The sequence below is a fragment of the Ostrea edulis genome, chromosome 5, assembly GCF_947568905.1.
Source record: "Ostrea edulis chromosome 5, xbOstEdul1.1, whole genome shotgun sequence".
Classification (NCBI taxonomy): domain Eukaryota; kingdom Metazoa; phylum Mollusca; class Bivalvia; order Ostreida; family Ostreidae; genus Ostrea; species Ostrea edulis.
The window spans coordinates 17,421,590-17,439,417 of NC_079168.1; the positions used below are offsets into that span (position 1 = coordinate 17,421,590).

A 17,828-nucleotide genomic window follows, 5' to 3' on the forward strand; every position below is an offset into this window, starting at 1 on the left:
ATTCAATTATTGCTCTCATCATTTGATTTAATGCGCGCATTATATCAATTATTGCTCTCTTCAATTGAATTGTAGCGCGCATCAATTCAATTGTTGATATAATTAATTCATTTGAAGAGATCATTAATTCAATTAAAGCGCGCATCAATTCAGCAGAAGAATTAATGCTATCATCAATTCATCTAATGCGCGCAATAATTCAGAATTGAAGATATCATTAATTATTTGAAGAGATCTTTAATTCAGTTGTTGCGCCCATCAAATGAATTGATGATATCTTCAAATAACTGAAGATATATCTTCAATTATTTGAGTTTATGTTAATTTGTCGCTCCATACTGTTCAATACGTTCTCAACGGTATAAACACGAGTTTTCATCTCCACAGTTTTAAACTTATAGTCATTTCATTAGAGCCAGTCGTTGGCCACTGCTGTAAAAATGGTTGGGAAACGGGTTGAGAATATTAAAGAAATTAGAGTTCATATAAAAGTTCACACAAGTTCGTCTATGGCCCTCGTATGTTCAAATTTTTTTTTATATGCTATAGATTCTTCTGGTATGTCCCCAATTTTCGTTGGTCGCTGTTTATATGTAATATAGATTTTCTAGCAGTTGACGCGATTTAAGTTCTGTAGATCCGTTGGATCATGTTGATTTAATCGTGTATACATGTACATACTCAAGTGTACTTATTCAATCTCTACCCAGAGTTATCATTCCCGCTACGCTCCACTAATACTTCTGTCAACGTCTAAAAATCATATCAAACCGTACTAAAACTAACTTAGCATATCAAACTGTAATGATCATATCTAAGCAAATCAAACACTTGTATGAATTTTATAAATGCAGAAGCTGGTAAATACGAGACACCTGAGCGAATTAAAAGGTTTTATATAAATATTCATTCATCCAATAATACTAGAATAATCATTGAATTCGTTGTTTTTTGTGATCTTACTGTAAGATTTTAAGCTTAACACTAAAACTTGTAAAATCATACTTTATAATGCAATAGGTAGAAATAAGTTTTGTCAAGATTCTTGACATTCAGACGTTGACAGAGGTGTTGTAGCGCAGCGTAATACGCCCTCTGGTGAGAGCTAGGTTTGTACTTATTTTCATCAACCAATTTTCTTCGATTTGTAAATGCAGAGCCAGTGCTGCATCATACGCATGTAGGGACCCGACTGCTTCGAAATAAGGAAGCGGATCATAGGACCTGCATTTACAAATCGAATTGGTTGATGAAAATAAGTACGCTGTTTCTGCTGCCTAATTTCATTCATGTACTGGGTATTTGGCTATTTTTATTAAAATTGTGTACAGCAAAGTAAACACTCGAACAGACATTTAATTGAGTTTTCAATGGACACCTTTGGATTTCAAAGTATTGGCTTTTCAATGGATATCCTAACGTTTAATATTAGTTGCTGTCGATAATTTATGATATTTAGGCACGGCCATAGTCGGAAGCCCACGGTTGATTACGTGGGTTTCCGACGATGAGGCGCGGCCAGGGTCAATCTTTTCATCAATGCTGCCCTATCTAGAACTGCCGTTAACGGATTTTGATTTCATATAGTCCATGGAAATACCATACATATGTGATTTTCTTTTCTTTTTGTTGTTGTTGTTCCTTTTCCTTTTTATACGCCCGTCAATAGACGGGACGTAGTATGTTAAAGAGCTACCCGTGCGTCTGTCTGTCTGTCTGTCTGGCTGGTCGATCGTCCATCCGTCCAGGGTCCTGTTTTCAGGACTTTTCCCGTAACGGATGCATGTACAACTTTGAAATTTGGTCACAATATCTCCTTCAAGGATTGTAAGAGTGAGTTTGCATTTCAGCAGGATTGGTCTATCCTTGATCTACTTTAGGGCTATAAGTAGGTCAAACAGTTTTCCGGACCTTTTTTCGTTACAGATACAGATATTGCCCTGAAAATTACACATAACTTCCTTTCAGAGGAATACAAGTTTAGTATGCATTTCATATGGATTGGTCCATCCTTGACCTACTTTTGAGCTAAAAATAGGTCAAACAGTTTTCCGGGCTTTTTTCCATTGTGGACACAGGTATTGCCCTGATATTGAGTCAAAGGCTTCCTCTTGGAGGAATACAAGTTCAGTTTGCATTTTAGCTGGATTGGTCCATCCTTGACCAACTGTTTGGAAAAAATAGGTGAAACAGTTTTCCGGATTTTTTCCCATTACGAATACAGATATTGTGCTGAAATTTAGACACAGGGTTCCTTTCAGAGGAATACAGGTTCAGTTTGCATTTGAGCTGGATCGGTCTATCCTTGACCTACTTTTGGGCTAAAAATAGGTCAAACAGTTTTCCGGGCCTTTTCTCATTACGAGTACAGATATTACCCTGATCTTCAGTCAAAGGCTTCCTCTCGGGGGATGCAAGTTCAGTTTACATTTCAGCTGGACTGGTCCATCCATGACCTACTTTTGGATTTAAAATAGGTCGGACAGTTTTCCGGGGGGGGGGTGTTCATTATGGATACAGATATTTCCCTGATATTTAGTCAAAGTCTTCCTCTTGGAGGAAGACAAGTCTAGTTAGCATTTCAGCTGGATTGGCGCACTATGACCTACAGTACTTTAGGGGTAAAAGTAGGTCAAACAGTTTCCAGATTTCTTTGGGTATGGTCACAGGTATTGTTCTGAAATTTAATCACACCCTCCCTTTCAGCGAAATACATAATCAGTTCACATTTCAACTTAGTTGGTGCACCATGACCTACTTTATGGCTAAAATTAGATAAAATGGTTTCCTGGACTTTTTAATCATCATAGATAGATATTGCACCGACTTTTGTCACAACCTCACGCTGAGATAAATACATAATCAGTGCTCATGTCAGATGGATTGATGCACCATGACCCACGTACTTTAAGGTCTTTCTATAATTCAGAATGTGTGTTGTATCAATTCAGAGTGCACAACATATGCTTCGTACCGATTGTTAAGCCGTTCTTGGCACACTGATTTTGACTGCGGATAACTCCGTTTACCTGATCAGGATATGGGGCTCACGGCGGGTGTGACCGGTCAACAGGGGATGCTTACTCCTCCTAGGCACCTGATCCCACCTCTGGTGTGTCCAGGGGTCCGTGTTTGCCCAACTATCTATTTTGTATTGCTTGTAGGAGTTATGAGATTGACCACTGTTCGTTATCTTCACCTTGCATGCTTCCAGGTTGAATTTCTCTCTCCGACAAAAGCATATTGTACCGTTTGCGGTACTCTTGTTCTTTCTTTCTTGTGACATATAATTTGCTAACAAATCTTTTTGCTGATTAGCTAATTATTAGCTAATAATTAGCTAATTGCTAATTAGCAACAAATCCAGTTGACCCTACAGAAGCGTATTACATGAAGAATCATGCACCAATATATTTCTTCTGAATTACAAAAATGTTCGTTATCATGAAAAACAATTTATAACTAGTCCTCGGATTCATACAGGGCGCCTGAATACAGTATCAGTAAATACACAATTAAAAATACAAATTTGAAACTACAAATGAGTCATTTGCATTTTAGAATTTTGTAACTTCAAATAACTATAATTTCAACTTAATAATTTGTAAATTTGTTTCATTACAAAATTTGAACACCCTTGCCTTAGGGCCATCTTTCCAAGTCAAGGGTTTCTGATCCGTTCCGCTCCACATAAGATCAGAAACCCTTGACTTGGGAAAACGCCTTAATTAGGACCTGACTATAGTAATAGGACCTACATTCACAACCCGTTGTCCTTGTAGTTATTGATTATGCTCGTTCTATAGCAGTGAATATAAGATTAGAAATTTAGACATCGAGAGTTTCAATCTTGTGGGAATACAATACATGATGAATTAATGTTTTAGCTCTTTATCCAACCTGTCCAGTTTGACAAGATAGGATGGTTTACTTTTCTGCAAGTCTCAAATGCAATCCGACAACAGATTATTGGAATTAGGGAAGCAGATATGGCCTACCAGTTGAACAAATGATGTCATCTGTCTTGCAAGATCTGGAAGATCCCTAAACCGTCTATTCGGGGGATAATGCACTCACAAGGATGGTTCGACGAAACGTTTGTACCAATAGCTCAGTTTAAAGAGGGAATGCAGTAGTTGCCACATCGTTTGCTTTCAAAGAGATCAGTGCGGAATCAACTGAAGTCATGGTGCAAGAAGACCTATACAGAGACGTTTGCTGTTAATGGCAAACTAACAACTCAACTTGATGACAAACGGGATGACTTCAGCTTGTCCATTGCCAACTTCCCTTATCTACATATATATGTAGCAATATTCCATTATCACCTGCATATGGTGTTTATGTCTCTCAATTTATTCGACACACAAGAGCTTGTTCAGCGTATGATTTTAAAGTCAGTATTTCGCAAATTCTATGGCAGTTTGAACGGTCTAGTTTGCCAATACAGTCTCCAATAGGGTCCTATGTTGTCTGGCGTGGATAGACTGTTCTTTACACACTGATTTTGACTGAGGATTACCCCGTTTATCTGATCAAGATATAGGGCTCATGGTGGGTGTGACCGGTCGACAGGTATTCCTTATAGGAGTTATGAGATTGATCACTGTTCGTTATCTTCACCTTTTCTTGTCATAGTGGAGCACTAAGTTAGCATAAACTCAAATAACTGAAGATATCTTTAACTATTTGAAGATATCAATTCATTTGATGCGCGCAACAATTAAATTAAATATCTCTTCCAATAATCAAATTAATGACAAGCGCATAGCCAGAAAGAAAATGAAGTGTCTGCAAAGTATGGCAAGGGGGTCTGGGGGCTGCCTTGAGGCCCCAAGTGGGTCCAGGGCAAAGCAATTAACCAATATTGCACTTGTTTCAATTCTTTATTACACATAATACTTGAGCAGAAAGGGTTTCCTTTCATTTTCAGGGATCCCTGAATTTAAGGAAGTAACATTTCAGGGCTTTGCAAAAGGAGACCATGTCTAAAAACAATATGCGGTTTGTTTATTTCACAGAAAGAGGACTTTAAAGCAATTTTCTTTTTGGAGTAGGGATTCAATTGATGTTTGTTTGAGAGACTTTCGTAGCAATACCCTGTTATGACACAATTATTACTGGATGTATTCATGTTTTTGTATACAAACTAGCATTGAAAGAATTTCCAATAAACCATAGTCATAATGTTTTCTTTTATTATCAACAAGTTTATCTCAAATATGCTACTTTTCTCAACATGCTGCAGCACACACTGCACATAACATATATCAGTGAATTCACCACATGCAGATATACATATATAATACCACTGAACAACAGTCACAGATGTACATATTTACTTTTAAAGCAAGAAACAATATCAACTGTATGGACAGAAGTAATGCTGCTAAAACAGCTACAGTACAACCCAAAATTACGGAGAATTACTGTAATAATACATAAAACCTTTGGCTTCAAATTAGTAAAAGTCTCTAATATTACAAAAATTAAACCCAAAACAAACAAAAGTTTGGCGGCTATGGTAACTATGAGCAGTCTAACACAGTGCTGAGGCAAGCACCATATGTCCAACATGTTGATGGGTCCACTGAATTTCCAGTCTTGTATAGAAAGCCAATGTATACTCTCAAAATACTGGTATCACTAGCAGTAAAAAGGTGACAATAGCAAGGAATGGTGGTCTTCAGTTGCCAAAATGCAAAATTAATTGATAAATAAAAAGTATATGCATGATAACTTTCAAATTCATAGAATCCATACAAGACTATTGTTGCATGGTGCTATACCAATTAGTACTGTGCCAATAAAAAATTACAATGACAATCTAATATTTAATACATTGTATACACGTATTCCTGTCTTAGTTTACACATTGCAATAAGGATTTTGCATAAATATTTTGACTACCGAGTACTGTATATACCGTATATAATCTTGTCTATAAATTAAGATACATGTACATACACATTTCCAGGTTAAGAAAGGTGGAGAGCAAAACAAAGAAATTCATCACATCTATAAATGCAAAAAAAAGTATGCTTATCAATGAGTGCTGGACCAACATCGTGTGAAGATATATTTTTTGAAAATTTCATTTCCTCATAAAATCCCAGTGTGATTACGGGTACTGACAAAATGGTATTAGTGATCCTCTTCTGTTGCTGCCTCTATAGTGCAAGAAAGGACCACAGATCTGTTATCAATAAACTTACAATAATCCAACTAGAAAAACTAAAACTCATTTGTGAACAGTCAGATTCACTGACTATCAATAAATATCTTGGAAATTGAATGGTGTATATATATTATTATACCTGACCAACAAATACTGATAATATGAAATATGTAGTTATTATGTACTCATATAAATGTAAAATAATAAAACTATGTAATACAAATAAATATATTATACATGTATATCAGTTGAAGATTTCACATTTATTTCAAAGTGCTTTCGCGCTATGACTCTTCATGGTAATTTGAAAACAAGAACATAAACTGATGTCGTTATCATGACGTGATAGTATAAGACAATGCAAACTTTTGGTGTAAGAAATGTCCAAAGAAGCCAATAACAAGTACTTTTTTTTTTTTTTTTTTTTTTTACTTTTTTACAAATTAAAGGTACAGCCATGGGTACAAAGGTTGCACTGATGTAGGCCAGCCTTGTTTTAGGATTTCTGGAAGAAAAAAGGCATACCAAAACAATCGGATCCAATTTTTCTAATTATAGAAACCCTATTTAGATGACCGTTTTATTTTCTGGAAAAAATTTATAACTCTATGAAAACATCAAGTTTACCATGGAAACCAGCCAAAAGGAACTTCCATTTTGGGACATACTTATCATCAATCAAAATAACATTTCAATGGATTTATTTTATAAGGAAATGGACAGGCACAGTCATCAGTATCTTCTTATCAATTCCTGTCACCCATCACATACGGAATGGAACATACCATTTAACTTAGCCAGGAGAATTTCCACAATACATCAAGGACCTTAGAAGTAAAAGATTAAAAGAACTCAGTAATTATCTCTATCGCCAAAAGTATCCCTGTGATCTTATAACTGAAGCTATCAGAAAAGCAAAACAAATACCAATCACAAGAGTTACTGAAAGTTAACAGAAAATCAGATTCTAAAACATTACGCACAGAAATCCCTTTTGTCATCACCCATAATCCGAGAAATCGCAACATCTTCAAAACAATGAGAAATTGTTTACCAATACTTCAACATTCGGGAAATCTAAAGGACGTTATTCAACAAAAGGACATCATCTATTGCAGAAAACAACCACAAAATTTGAAGAAACTCCTTACCAAAGCTAAATTTCCCTCTAATAAAGAAATAGCTCCTGTCTTCAAATTCCGGAAATTCTATAACATTTAAAATTGGAATGAAATTTGATATTCGATCAAATATGAACTGTAAAACAAAATATGTCATTTACTGCATGACTTGCGAAGGATGTGGCAAAAACTACATAGGACAAATATACAGGTAATAAAGTAGCCGAATGAGTACTTGTCCATCAACAGCAAATCACGGACCCATCCATGAGAAACACCCCAATCATAGCGAGCACTTTGATGTGTGCGGCAGAGGACATTTGAAATGTTCCCATTATAAAAAGATATAGAAAAAAATAAACAATTATGGTGGGTATAAGAAAAATATTCATTAATAAATTTAATCAGAAACTCCGCAGATAATTTACTCTAAATGTTATAAGTGACTTAAATTCATAACATTTCGTGAATTGAAATGTTGTTTATGTGAATATGTGTTACACATTATCATATGTATATTACTTTGGTGCCTTCTTCGGACATTTCTTGCACAAAACGTTTGTTTTCTTATACTATGATAATAACAACGCCAATTTATGTTATTGTAGTTTTTCAAATTCCACTGATTCAGAAGAGCTGTAAGGCAAAAGTGCTTTGGAATATATATATATATATATATTATAACACACATTATCAAATAATCTCTGGGTAACAAACATATCAGAATGATAATATCATAAATTAATGTATAAACTTCATACTGCAAAACAATACAGATCCATTCAAAGCAATTATAATCAAACATGCCAAGCAGAAGCTTGTGAATTATGTTTTTCAATGATGAATTAAAACGAGTCATTTAACAATTTAAGATAAGATTCCATTTACCAGTACACTGTTATAGGGAAAATCACATCATCAATATGGGGATTTTAATTTGTAAACAATGTGAACAAAATCTGAAACCCTTTCAATAAATTAAAAAAAACTTGTATCACAGCATTTGTTATAAACAATAATATTTAATGAATAACTAATTCTCACAAACTTTTCAATCAGATTAACACTCAAATGATATCTATACAATCATATTGGATCTTGCAAGAGATTCTCACCTTAGTGTGGTGCAGGTTCCTCAAAATAGTTAAAACTTAAATATGTTTATAAACATTCCAAGAAAAATATCTTTGTGTATCAACCCTGTATCCAAATACAGCATCTAGCCAAATAATACAAATAAATATGTGTATATTATACAAACGTTTCTGCTGTGTGCATTACTACAAATAGCTACAGGAGAGATGCATGTACGCTATGGAAAATTTGTCTTTTTGAGAATACCCTATGAAAATGATAGAACACATGTAGTAAATAAGACAACCATATCATTGAAGAGCAAATTCATTACCAAATAAATTGATTGGTTAAAATGCACACATGGAAACTGAAAAATACGTTTTACTCGGTGGAGTCCTTAAAAAACTTGAGATACTGTCAAATCCTCTAATTTTATGAGATTCTAAACTTAAATCTCTAGGTCTACATGTATATGAAAATGCCTAGTACTCCACAGTAGGACACAAAGAATACCTTGTTTGTCAACCTTTAGTTAGTGGAATATCTACTATCAAGGTACAACCTATAAAACTGCATTGTCAGAGTTTAAAACTTCCATTCGCTGTCACTTAATGCCACACTAGCTGTGTAGATGTCACTCACTATCGCTGTTTGATGATACTTTCGATGAAGAAACTCTTTCGTCTCTATGATCTATCTCGATCTTGTAGTGATATTTAGCGACATACTTGACCCATTTTTCTGGCGGGGTGGGGTTTTCCACAGATATGGAGCGGACCTGGGACTTGGACACTGTACAGGATGGCATGGTGAAGTCCACAGTGGTAAACTGCTCAAAAGAATCGGGCATCTCATCATGAGCTCCAAATTCCAACGTCAGTTTGAACAAGTGGGAGGTATATGCACCTGTTGGAATAAAAAAACCAAAGTCAAATCATAGTCACTCTGATTAGAATTTAGTACTGGATACAGAATTACTGGCTTTGCCTGATCGCCTCTGGCTGAAAAATGGGTATACACTACATGATCTGATTGATTGATGAGCCTCAGCTTGAAAACTGCATTTGAATTAGTGCAATTTATATAAGTGTATATATTAAACTTTTTATGACATAAGCCTTGAATATTTCCATGATCTTCTAACTTATCATAGGTCTGATATCTATATACACTCTTATGGTCAGATTAAAATCATGATCTATGTGTACCAAAACATATTGCACAAATACATTTAAATTTATTTTCAATACACTCGTGTACACCTTTGGAATTATCTCCCTTTAAATGTGAGATTTGACACCATCCTTGAACCTCATTAAAACCATGATGATCGTGACGATTTTTAAATATTTCCTCTAGTTTGAAGCAGTGTCTCTCTTTTGTCATTCCCTATATAGTCTTGATATATTTAATATATTGATTTTTTAAATCTTTCTCTGTATTTGTATCATATTATATCACTTGTACATGTATCGGTTTATATATATTTTTAAGGAGGTATGCTACACCAGAGAAATTTGATAAGGATGAAAAATGGACGATATGTACAACAATATTTTGAAATTGAAAACTTTCAAATTTACTTTATTTAGTAAAAAAAAATGCCATTTTAGTAGAAAACAATCTGGGGGGAAAATTAAAACTCCTAGTGGACTAAAACCCACGATCTACATCAGCAGTCGAAATGCTATTAACCTACTGAGCTACTCCGCTAGGCGATGAATTTTAGAAATGAATAGACAAATATTGCTGATATTTATATTTTCAGCCATGTTTTAAAAGGAAGTCGGCCATAATGACGATGTAGTATACCTTCTTAATAAGCAGCTAGGGTATAAAAGAACGTAAACTTATAGAGTAAAAATTACTTTCATTCCTTATAATTTAATGAAGAAAAGCAGATTTAATGTAATTTCATAAACAATTATTTAGAAAATATATATATTATAATATATATATATATGTAATGCTAGGAGATTTGGTTCCGCAGGTCTTGAGTTCAACCACGGGTAGGGGCGGAAGTGGGTATCCAAATAAAGTGAAATTTTCTGTGCTTTATATCAAATATTTCTTCACTTAGGGCAGTTATGTTCATTTAAGAGTTCATTGCTATTTATGTGCTTTATATATATAATCCAGAAATAGTATAGAAAAATCTACTTGTAGTACATGTAGTATAATAAATAAAGTGCACTGCCACGGCACATGATACGCCCGTCACATATTGTTAACAGTATAGATTCTAAGATGCATTAGTTGACCAATTTTGGTGATTCTAGGTCTAATAGTTTTCAAGTTATGAGCCGGACAAGTTTTTGCCATATATGGCCATATCTTCTTAATGAAAAAGTTTGATGATTCTAGGCCTTGTAGTATTTAAGTTACGGGTCGGACACGAAAAAGCTAACAGACGGACGGACAGACGGATATCTTCTTAATGAAAAGTCACAGTGACCTGGTTTCAATGTGCGACACACCTTCTACCCAAGATGTATCTACAGACAAAGTTTGATGATTCTAGGCCTTGTAGTATTTAAGTTACGGGTCGGACACGAAAAAGCTAACAGACGGACGGACATGATAGCCATACCATAATACGTCCCGTCTTAAGACGGGCGTATAAAAATGACTCAATTGGCTTTGTGATATTTTCATATATATTGCAGTGTAGGAGAGTCTCAATTATGCTGTTGAACTCTTCTTAGTTTAAGCACCTCCACAATTTAAATGAGTCCTCTACCAACAGTGCATTCTTAACAGTATATTTTATGAGAAAACATCAGTAATTTATACATAAATTTGATTATAGTGAAATCACCACTCCAAGGATACTTTTAATTAGCAACTTTGAGCAAGGCATTATTGGAAACAGTTTATCATACATACACTTAGAGGTCCAACAGTAGTTCTATTAGACATAATGTTGTGTTTCGTATGATCAATATTTCTGTGTTAGACCTAAACTCAATCAGAATGACAAGTTGTTAATTAGATTTATGTACTTTTTCACAGAGTATGTCAAAATCAATTGCCTTCCAAAATCCTGAAGTGTTTACAACAATTTGTATGTTAATCTTGGCATTTTTCTTAACTTAATGAAACTGAACCTTAACATCCATATTCCCAATATTTTGGGTATTTTCAGGCAATTACATAGACCTTGATTATCAACTGAGCATGAATGTGATATTATATATAGTGTGTTCAGCCATGGTAGCAATTTCTCATATGTCCCTAAAATATTCAAATTTGAGCATATTCTTTAAATTCGATCATGGCTTGTGTAAAGCTTCTGACGAAACTGGAGATATGATATACTCATTTCAAATGTAAATGATTGAATTCAAATAATTTGAATGGCATTCATTTATATAGATTATATCATTCATTGGTTTGCTGCCAAGCAACATAATGACCACTGTGATTATTGTCACAATGCAGAATTTCAATACAAATCCTAATAATCAGACTTGTGGACCCATTAATAAAAGTATAATTCTATGCTCATGTGACATCAAAAGATTTTGCTAAATCAATGATTTATTTAGATTTATACATGACAGGAACATAATTTTGTTGGTCCAGGAGTCTTTTCCAATAGTTATTGTAAAATAAAATATTTCAAAAGTCTAAATCAATGATTGAATCCAAGGGCAATAACTCTGTTTTTATTGATTTCTTGCACAAGATTTCCTTTATTTTTCAGACATTTTCTGTCAAAAAACTGTTTCATGAAATTGTTATGAATATTATTTTGTCATTATAGCCAGTTTTTGTGAAATTTTGATGATGCTGTTTAAGGAAAATTGCAATTTTCTGACATTGATATATGATTCTGTTTATGTATGTCTTGCATCTTAAAAAGTTCAATGACATGTATATTTGATTTGATAATTTATTAGTTTTAACTCAATCAAATAGAAATATACTTTCTATAAATTAATCAGATAATGTAAATATTGAGTTACCTTAATTAAATTCAGATTCTCTAATTGAAATGATAAATATCGTTTTTAAAAAATGAAAGAGGCTAATTTACATACTATGATAGTACTTTGGAACAGTTCACACATTTTTAAAACCATTTTCACAAAACAACTGAGCAATAACCGTGAATTCTTTACAATTACCCAACTCTTGTTAATAAACAGACTTTTTTTCTTGTGAAATTTACCTCTCTACTAACAGAAATGTATGGCAATAGTTGTCCCTTGTATCACATTCAATTCATAAATCAATGTAATCATTATCAATATGAAAAATGCATTAAGAAGTAAAATTAATATTGCACTCCCGACATTAATAGCAACCTATGAAATAGGTTACCTTCATTCCTCTCTGGCAGCCTGGGAATTCGCCACACGACAGCTCTGTTTAGATGCTCGTACTTGGCACTTCCCACATCTGCTTCCATCAGAGTTGGAGTTAGCAGTCCTTGTGCAATCATGGTCAGTCGCTCCAGTCCCTTGATTTTACCAGGCTTACGTGTGGAGGATTTAAATGATCCATATCTGAACCTTTTTTCATATCTGAACAGGTAAATCCACTGTTCTGGAATAGGAAAATGTACCTCGATATCTTCACAAGGAAATTGTCCATGCTTTTTACTGAATGAATGATAACCTGTCACTAGCAAATCACATCGTATTTCACATTTCTTTTCTTTCAATGTCTGCTGAATTTTGAGTTGCAGAGGAAGTTCTTTATTCTGACGTAGCCTCACTCGGTATCTCAGAACCTCAAAATGACAGGCATCAAGAGGATGAAATTTGATGTTGTTCGTCTTATCAAATTCCTCTTTATCCACACAGCAATGAAATTCCACATCCTCCAATTTGATCCACTCCTCTGTTTTGATTGGGATGATGTCATAGCGTCCAACCACTTCTTTCCCATCTCTTCTCTTGTCATTCAAACCAATCTCGCATGTTGGCATCCCAGTGACAAAAGCCAAGAAGAATACCCTAACTCTTGCCTTTTGCTTGAGAAGTGAACCTCCTCTATCTAGCTCTGCTTCGTATTCATCCACCACCTCTGCACATGCTTCTTCCTTCACATATGTCAATGTTTTCTCTCTGTGCGCATCCAGATTCATAAGAGCATTTTCAATTGCCCTTCCAAATGACTTAATTTCATTTCTATCCAAAGAACCATACTTCATCATTTCTGAGACCTGTGGAGCATGATCTAAAATCATCGTTGCCTTTGGTTTTTTGACAAAAGAAGGGGTGATCCTATCTGCTTTAATGCCCACACGTTCACGATAAAAGATGTATTGTATCTTTAAGGTGTAGATTTTCCCATACTGATCATAATGCTGCTGGGTTACACCAGATACTGAATAGCAAGGCTGAAGAGGAAGTTCATGAAAACACTCACCATTGTCTTTTTCACTGAACACTTTGATGACAGTACCTTCCTCTGATTTAACTAATCGTACAATGACACTTTTCCAGAAGCGATTTGTGGTAAGTTTCTTCTTGGTTGGCTGTCTAAGCATGAGTTTCCAGCCATCCTTTTCTTCTTCAGGATAGAAGGGTTCTAATGGTTCCAAATTCTGCTCCTCCTCTGGGGTGACACTCTCTGTTGTCGACACAGTTGTAGAAAAACTGATAGATTGTTCTGGCATTGTAGCTTCTTCAGCACCTTCTTTTTCATGCATGATTTCGAACTTGGCAAAATCCTCTTCTGGGGGTGAGTCCCTGTTGAAGGGATTTTCCCGTGGAGGCTGTGGTGACTTGGGGATCTTAGGAGGTGGTTTCAGTTTAGGCATAGCCCCTAGGTCAGTTGGAACTTTGGGTTTATTAGGATCTGATCCAATAGGTTTGATTTTTAATTTAAAAATATCATCATCATCATCCTCTTCATCATCTCCATCATCTACAATCTCCTTCTGATTTAATTGTGTACCTTCCACTTCAGAAGGAGTTGAGAAGCCTGTTGCTTTTTCATACGTGATAAAGTCTTCATGAGATTCCTTGATTGTTTTGAAAGGATCAAAGTCATCCATTCTTGTTTCTATTGGTTTAGTTTCCTTACTATTATTACCCATTAGAAAGTTACTGACATCTGACACGCCAAAGTCTGTCATATCCTGTGTTTGGGTGGGTGCAGAGTCTAAATCTAAAAATGGATTTTTTGAAGTGTCGGTGCTCATTACTGTTTCACACGAGTTATTCAGAAAAGGATTGTTCTGTTCAAGTTTCTGTTCATTCACAATTTCTATGGTACTGTCTGTTGCAAAAATGTCATCTTTGAAAGGATTGATGGAGTGCTTTTCCATTGAACTGTCATGCTGAGAACCCCAAGCTGAATCTGCAATGGATACATTTGGATTGTTTGCCAGCTCAAGAAATTTCTCTTCAAAAACATCTCCTCTCATGGGATTCTCATCTGTTAAAAATGGATTAAGGTTATCGACCTTTCCACACTCTTTTATAACATCTGAATCAAGTTTTAAGTTTGCATGATCAATGTTATCTTTATTGGTTTCATTTTCATCTGATGCATTTGTTAAACCAAATCCAAAATTGTCATACACATGAGGAGAAATCGAGCGACCAATGGTATTGTCTTTACAGCCATTGAAAGGATCAAATATTGGAGCACCATCAGTTGTTAAGGGTATCTCTTCTTCTAGAATAGCTTCCTGAGGTTCCTGTTCTGTGGGGATGTCCACATTGTTGCCAAATCCAAATGGATCTAGAGATGCGGCTTCGTCAGACTGCTTTTGCTGAGTGTTATTAGTTGATGAGTTTGTTGATGTAATGCATGTATTTACATTTACAGTACTAGCAAAGGTTTGTGAGGTATTTACAGTAGCAGATTTGGATGAAAATGGATCTAATGAGTCCAACAAATCAATGGATTTTGAAGTGTTTTTATTTGTATCTAGTTCCACAGATGCTGCTGCCTCTTTCATGGTATCCAGCTGTAGAAATTCATCCACCAGGTCACTGACAAACTTAGAAGTCATTGTACTAGATTGAGTAGATGATCCTATCCAGGAGCCCTGATCAAATCCAAGGGGAGTAGTTCGTGCTGAGGATCTTGCACTGTGCATGTTGCTTCCATAAGTCATGTCTGGCTCATCAAAACTACTTTGCATGCTACTTCCATAGGGAGAGTCAATGGATGACATCAAGCCATCTAATTCTAGAAGGTCTGGGTTAATGTAAGTGTTTGTGGGCTGTGAACCCACTTTTCCATTGTCCACATCATCTGACAAACCTAGTAAATCCCCCTCAGTGTCTGCAGAAGTCTCTTCAACTTGTGACTCACTCAGATTTTCCATGCTTGTTCGTAAACTGTTTGCTGGAGGTTTGGGAATTCCCCTTGGACAAGGAACTGGAGTTACAGAAAGCTGCTGCAATTCCAGATTTAAAAGTTCTTCATTATCACAGGAAGTCTCATTATTAGCACTTATACAATCATCCAAAATTAAAGTATTTTGGTCTACAGCTGCTAACTTCTCTCCCTCCATGTCATCAGCACAATCCTCTGATGATTCGGAAGTTAATTTTGTTAGACTAGATTTGGTTTTGAGCACATTTTGTTTAATTCTGTCCTGCATCTGTTGAAACATTTGCCATTCTTCTGACTTCTTTTCACTTATTTTCTTTTCAATATCCTTGTAGTCCTCAGTCAAGTGCTCTTGATCAGATTTGGATGTTTTAGATGAAGTCTTGGGAGACTTAAAAGGTGATTTGATGGGTGATTTCAATGGATTTCGAAATGGTGATTTTGCCCTCTTTTTGATGAAATGGAGCCCACCTTTATGTTTTTCTTTGAAACTGGACTTCTCTAATTCACCATAATCAGCAGATTCAGCACCAGCACTGTCTGGCTCTGTAGGGGATGTAACTTCTATCACCAAATTGGAGGACTCATCGAATGATTGAGATGACATCTCTAGGAAAGCTATCTATCTGGAAAAAAATAAATAAAAATGAATGTATAATGACAACATTTCTCACAATATAACGAAAAGTCATGATGCTTCAAAATTTTAATATACTGGTATTATTCAAAGAAGACATTTAAGAATAACATATACATATGTAGCCACAAAGTCATATACATTGTAATCAATATTACTAGTCAGAACATGTTGCCATCAAAACAAAGTGAACTGATAACAAATATTCAATTATAGTAAGAAAACTTGAACACCATCATATACACAATTTCCTGGCTGATCTGTTTGGATGAAATTAACTCTGAAAAACAAGTACATGTTTGCACACCATACATTCACTGTGTCCTTCAGAATCAGCAGCAATGCAGATAGGTATCTCAGTACAGCTGGTCAGAGCTGCAGTACTGTGTTCATGATTGCTAAGGAACTTTACATTCCCATTTATAGGTGGATTTGAGCTGTCAGACAATGATTTTCTCCCAGTATTGATAAGCCTGTATATTAGTTAACAGCATTGATCACGAGACCCGCAGTCTGACGGTCTAAATCTGGGGGAATTTTCTCTAACTGCATTTATAGTACTTCTCTCATTATTGATTGTCATTTTCAAGTGATGCAAAAATTTCCAAACAACCATTGGCTGCCATGGAATTTCTTTCACAGAAACAATGTCCTTGAGTCATTTCATGATGGAAAATGTACATTATGTCAAAAATATTAATGCAGTTAGATGTAGTCATCTTTATGAGATTACATTTGTACCCATCACGAATGTCAGGATTAAAGATAACAAAGACTACCAAACATCATTTTCACCAACACACCATGATTTTCAGTGTTCCATAAATAGTTAAAAGAATTAGTGATTTATTTGATCTATTTAGCTGAGTCATCTGTTTATCAAACCTACAAATGGATGAAATGAACTGCTCCAAAGATCAAATGATAATAATAAATTTCATAATAAAAATTGTTCGGGTACATGGTGGTGCAGTGTAGGAGTGTTTTGTAATGTGTATGCATACTGGCAGAAAAAAGAAATGCATTCCAAGTTTATTTTTGATAATCAATATTTGACATGATTCATTGATGATTAGTCAATTGTTTGGGTTTCTTGATTATTTCATCATTACTGAATACATTTTGATGACTTGTTGTCCTATCACAGATGGTGTTTGCGAATAGCGTTAAAACCAGGGTACCCCACGCTGTTTCCGGGTCCAATTCAGTGGCATGTGTGCCTACCCCTGGCTTCCGTGGCTGCTCTTACTCTCCTTTACATTGATCCCATTAGGGTGTTTATTGACCTTTGAGGGATATTATACCACTCCTAAATAAGGGCCTGTGTGAGATGAGCAACACTATATGGGATATTGACACGTATGTCGCTTTCTAACTGTCCAGCTCCTCCCACATATGCTTGATTGGTGACAAATCTGGACTGTATGGTGGCCAATCAAGAACTGGGATGCTGTTTTGAGCCAGAAAGTCGTGACAAAACCTAGCAACATGGGGTCTAAGCATTGTTTTGACA

General features: G+C 35.3%; 1 protein-coding gene across 4 annotated transcripts in view; it reads right to left on the reverse strand.

The window, feature by feature from the left end:
- Positions 1 to 5,181: 5,181 nt before the first annotated feature.
- Positions 5,182 to 17,828, reverse strand: part of LOC125650660 (uncharacterized) — a 35,951-nt gene continuing 23,304 nt past the window's right edge. For 2 of the 4 annotated variants that reach the window (XM_056166827.1, XM_056166828.1), the window contains exons 2-3: positions 12,703 to 16,300; positions 5,182 to 9,282 (exon numbers count right to left, since the gene is read on the reverse strand). In XM_056166827.1, the coding sequence (XP_056022802.1) occupies positions 9,011 to 9,282; positions 12,703 to 16,285 (3,855 nt within the window). In that variant the 5' untranslated portion in view covers positions 16,286 to 16,300 and the 3' untranslated portion in view covers positions 5,182 to 9,010. Of the gene's footprint in view, positions 9,283 to 12,702; positions 16,305 to 17,828 lie in introns of all 4 variants that reach the window. The other 2 variants (XM_048879120.2, XM_056166826.1) reach the window with 1 other exon arrangement.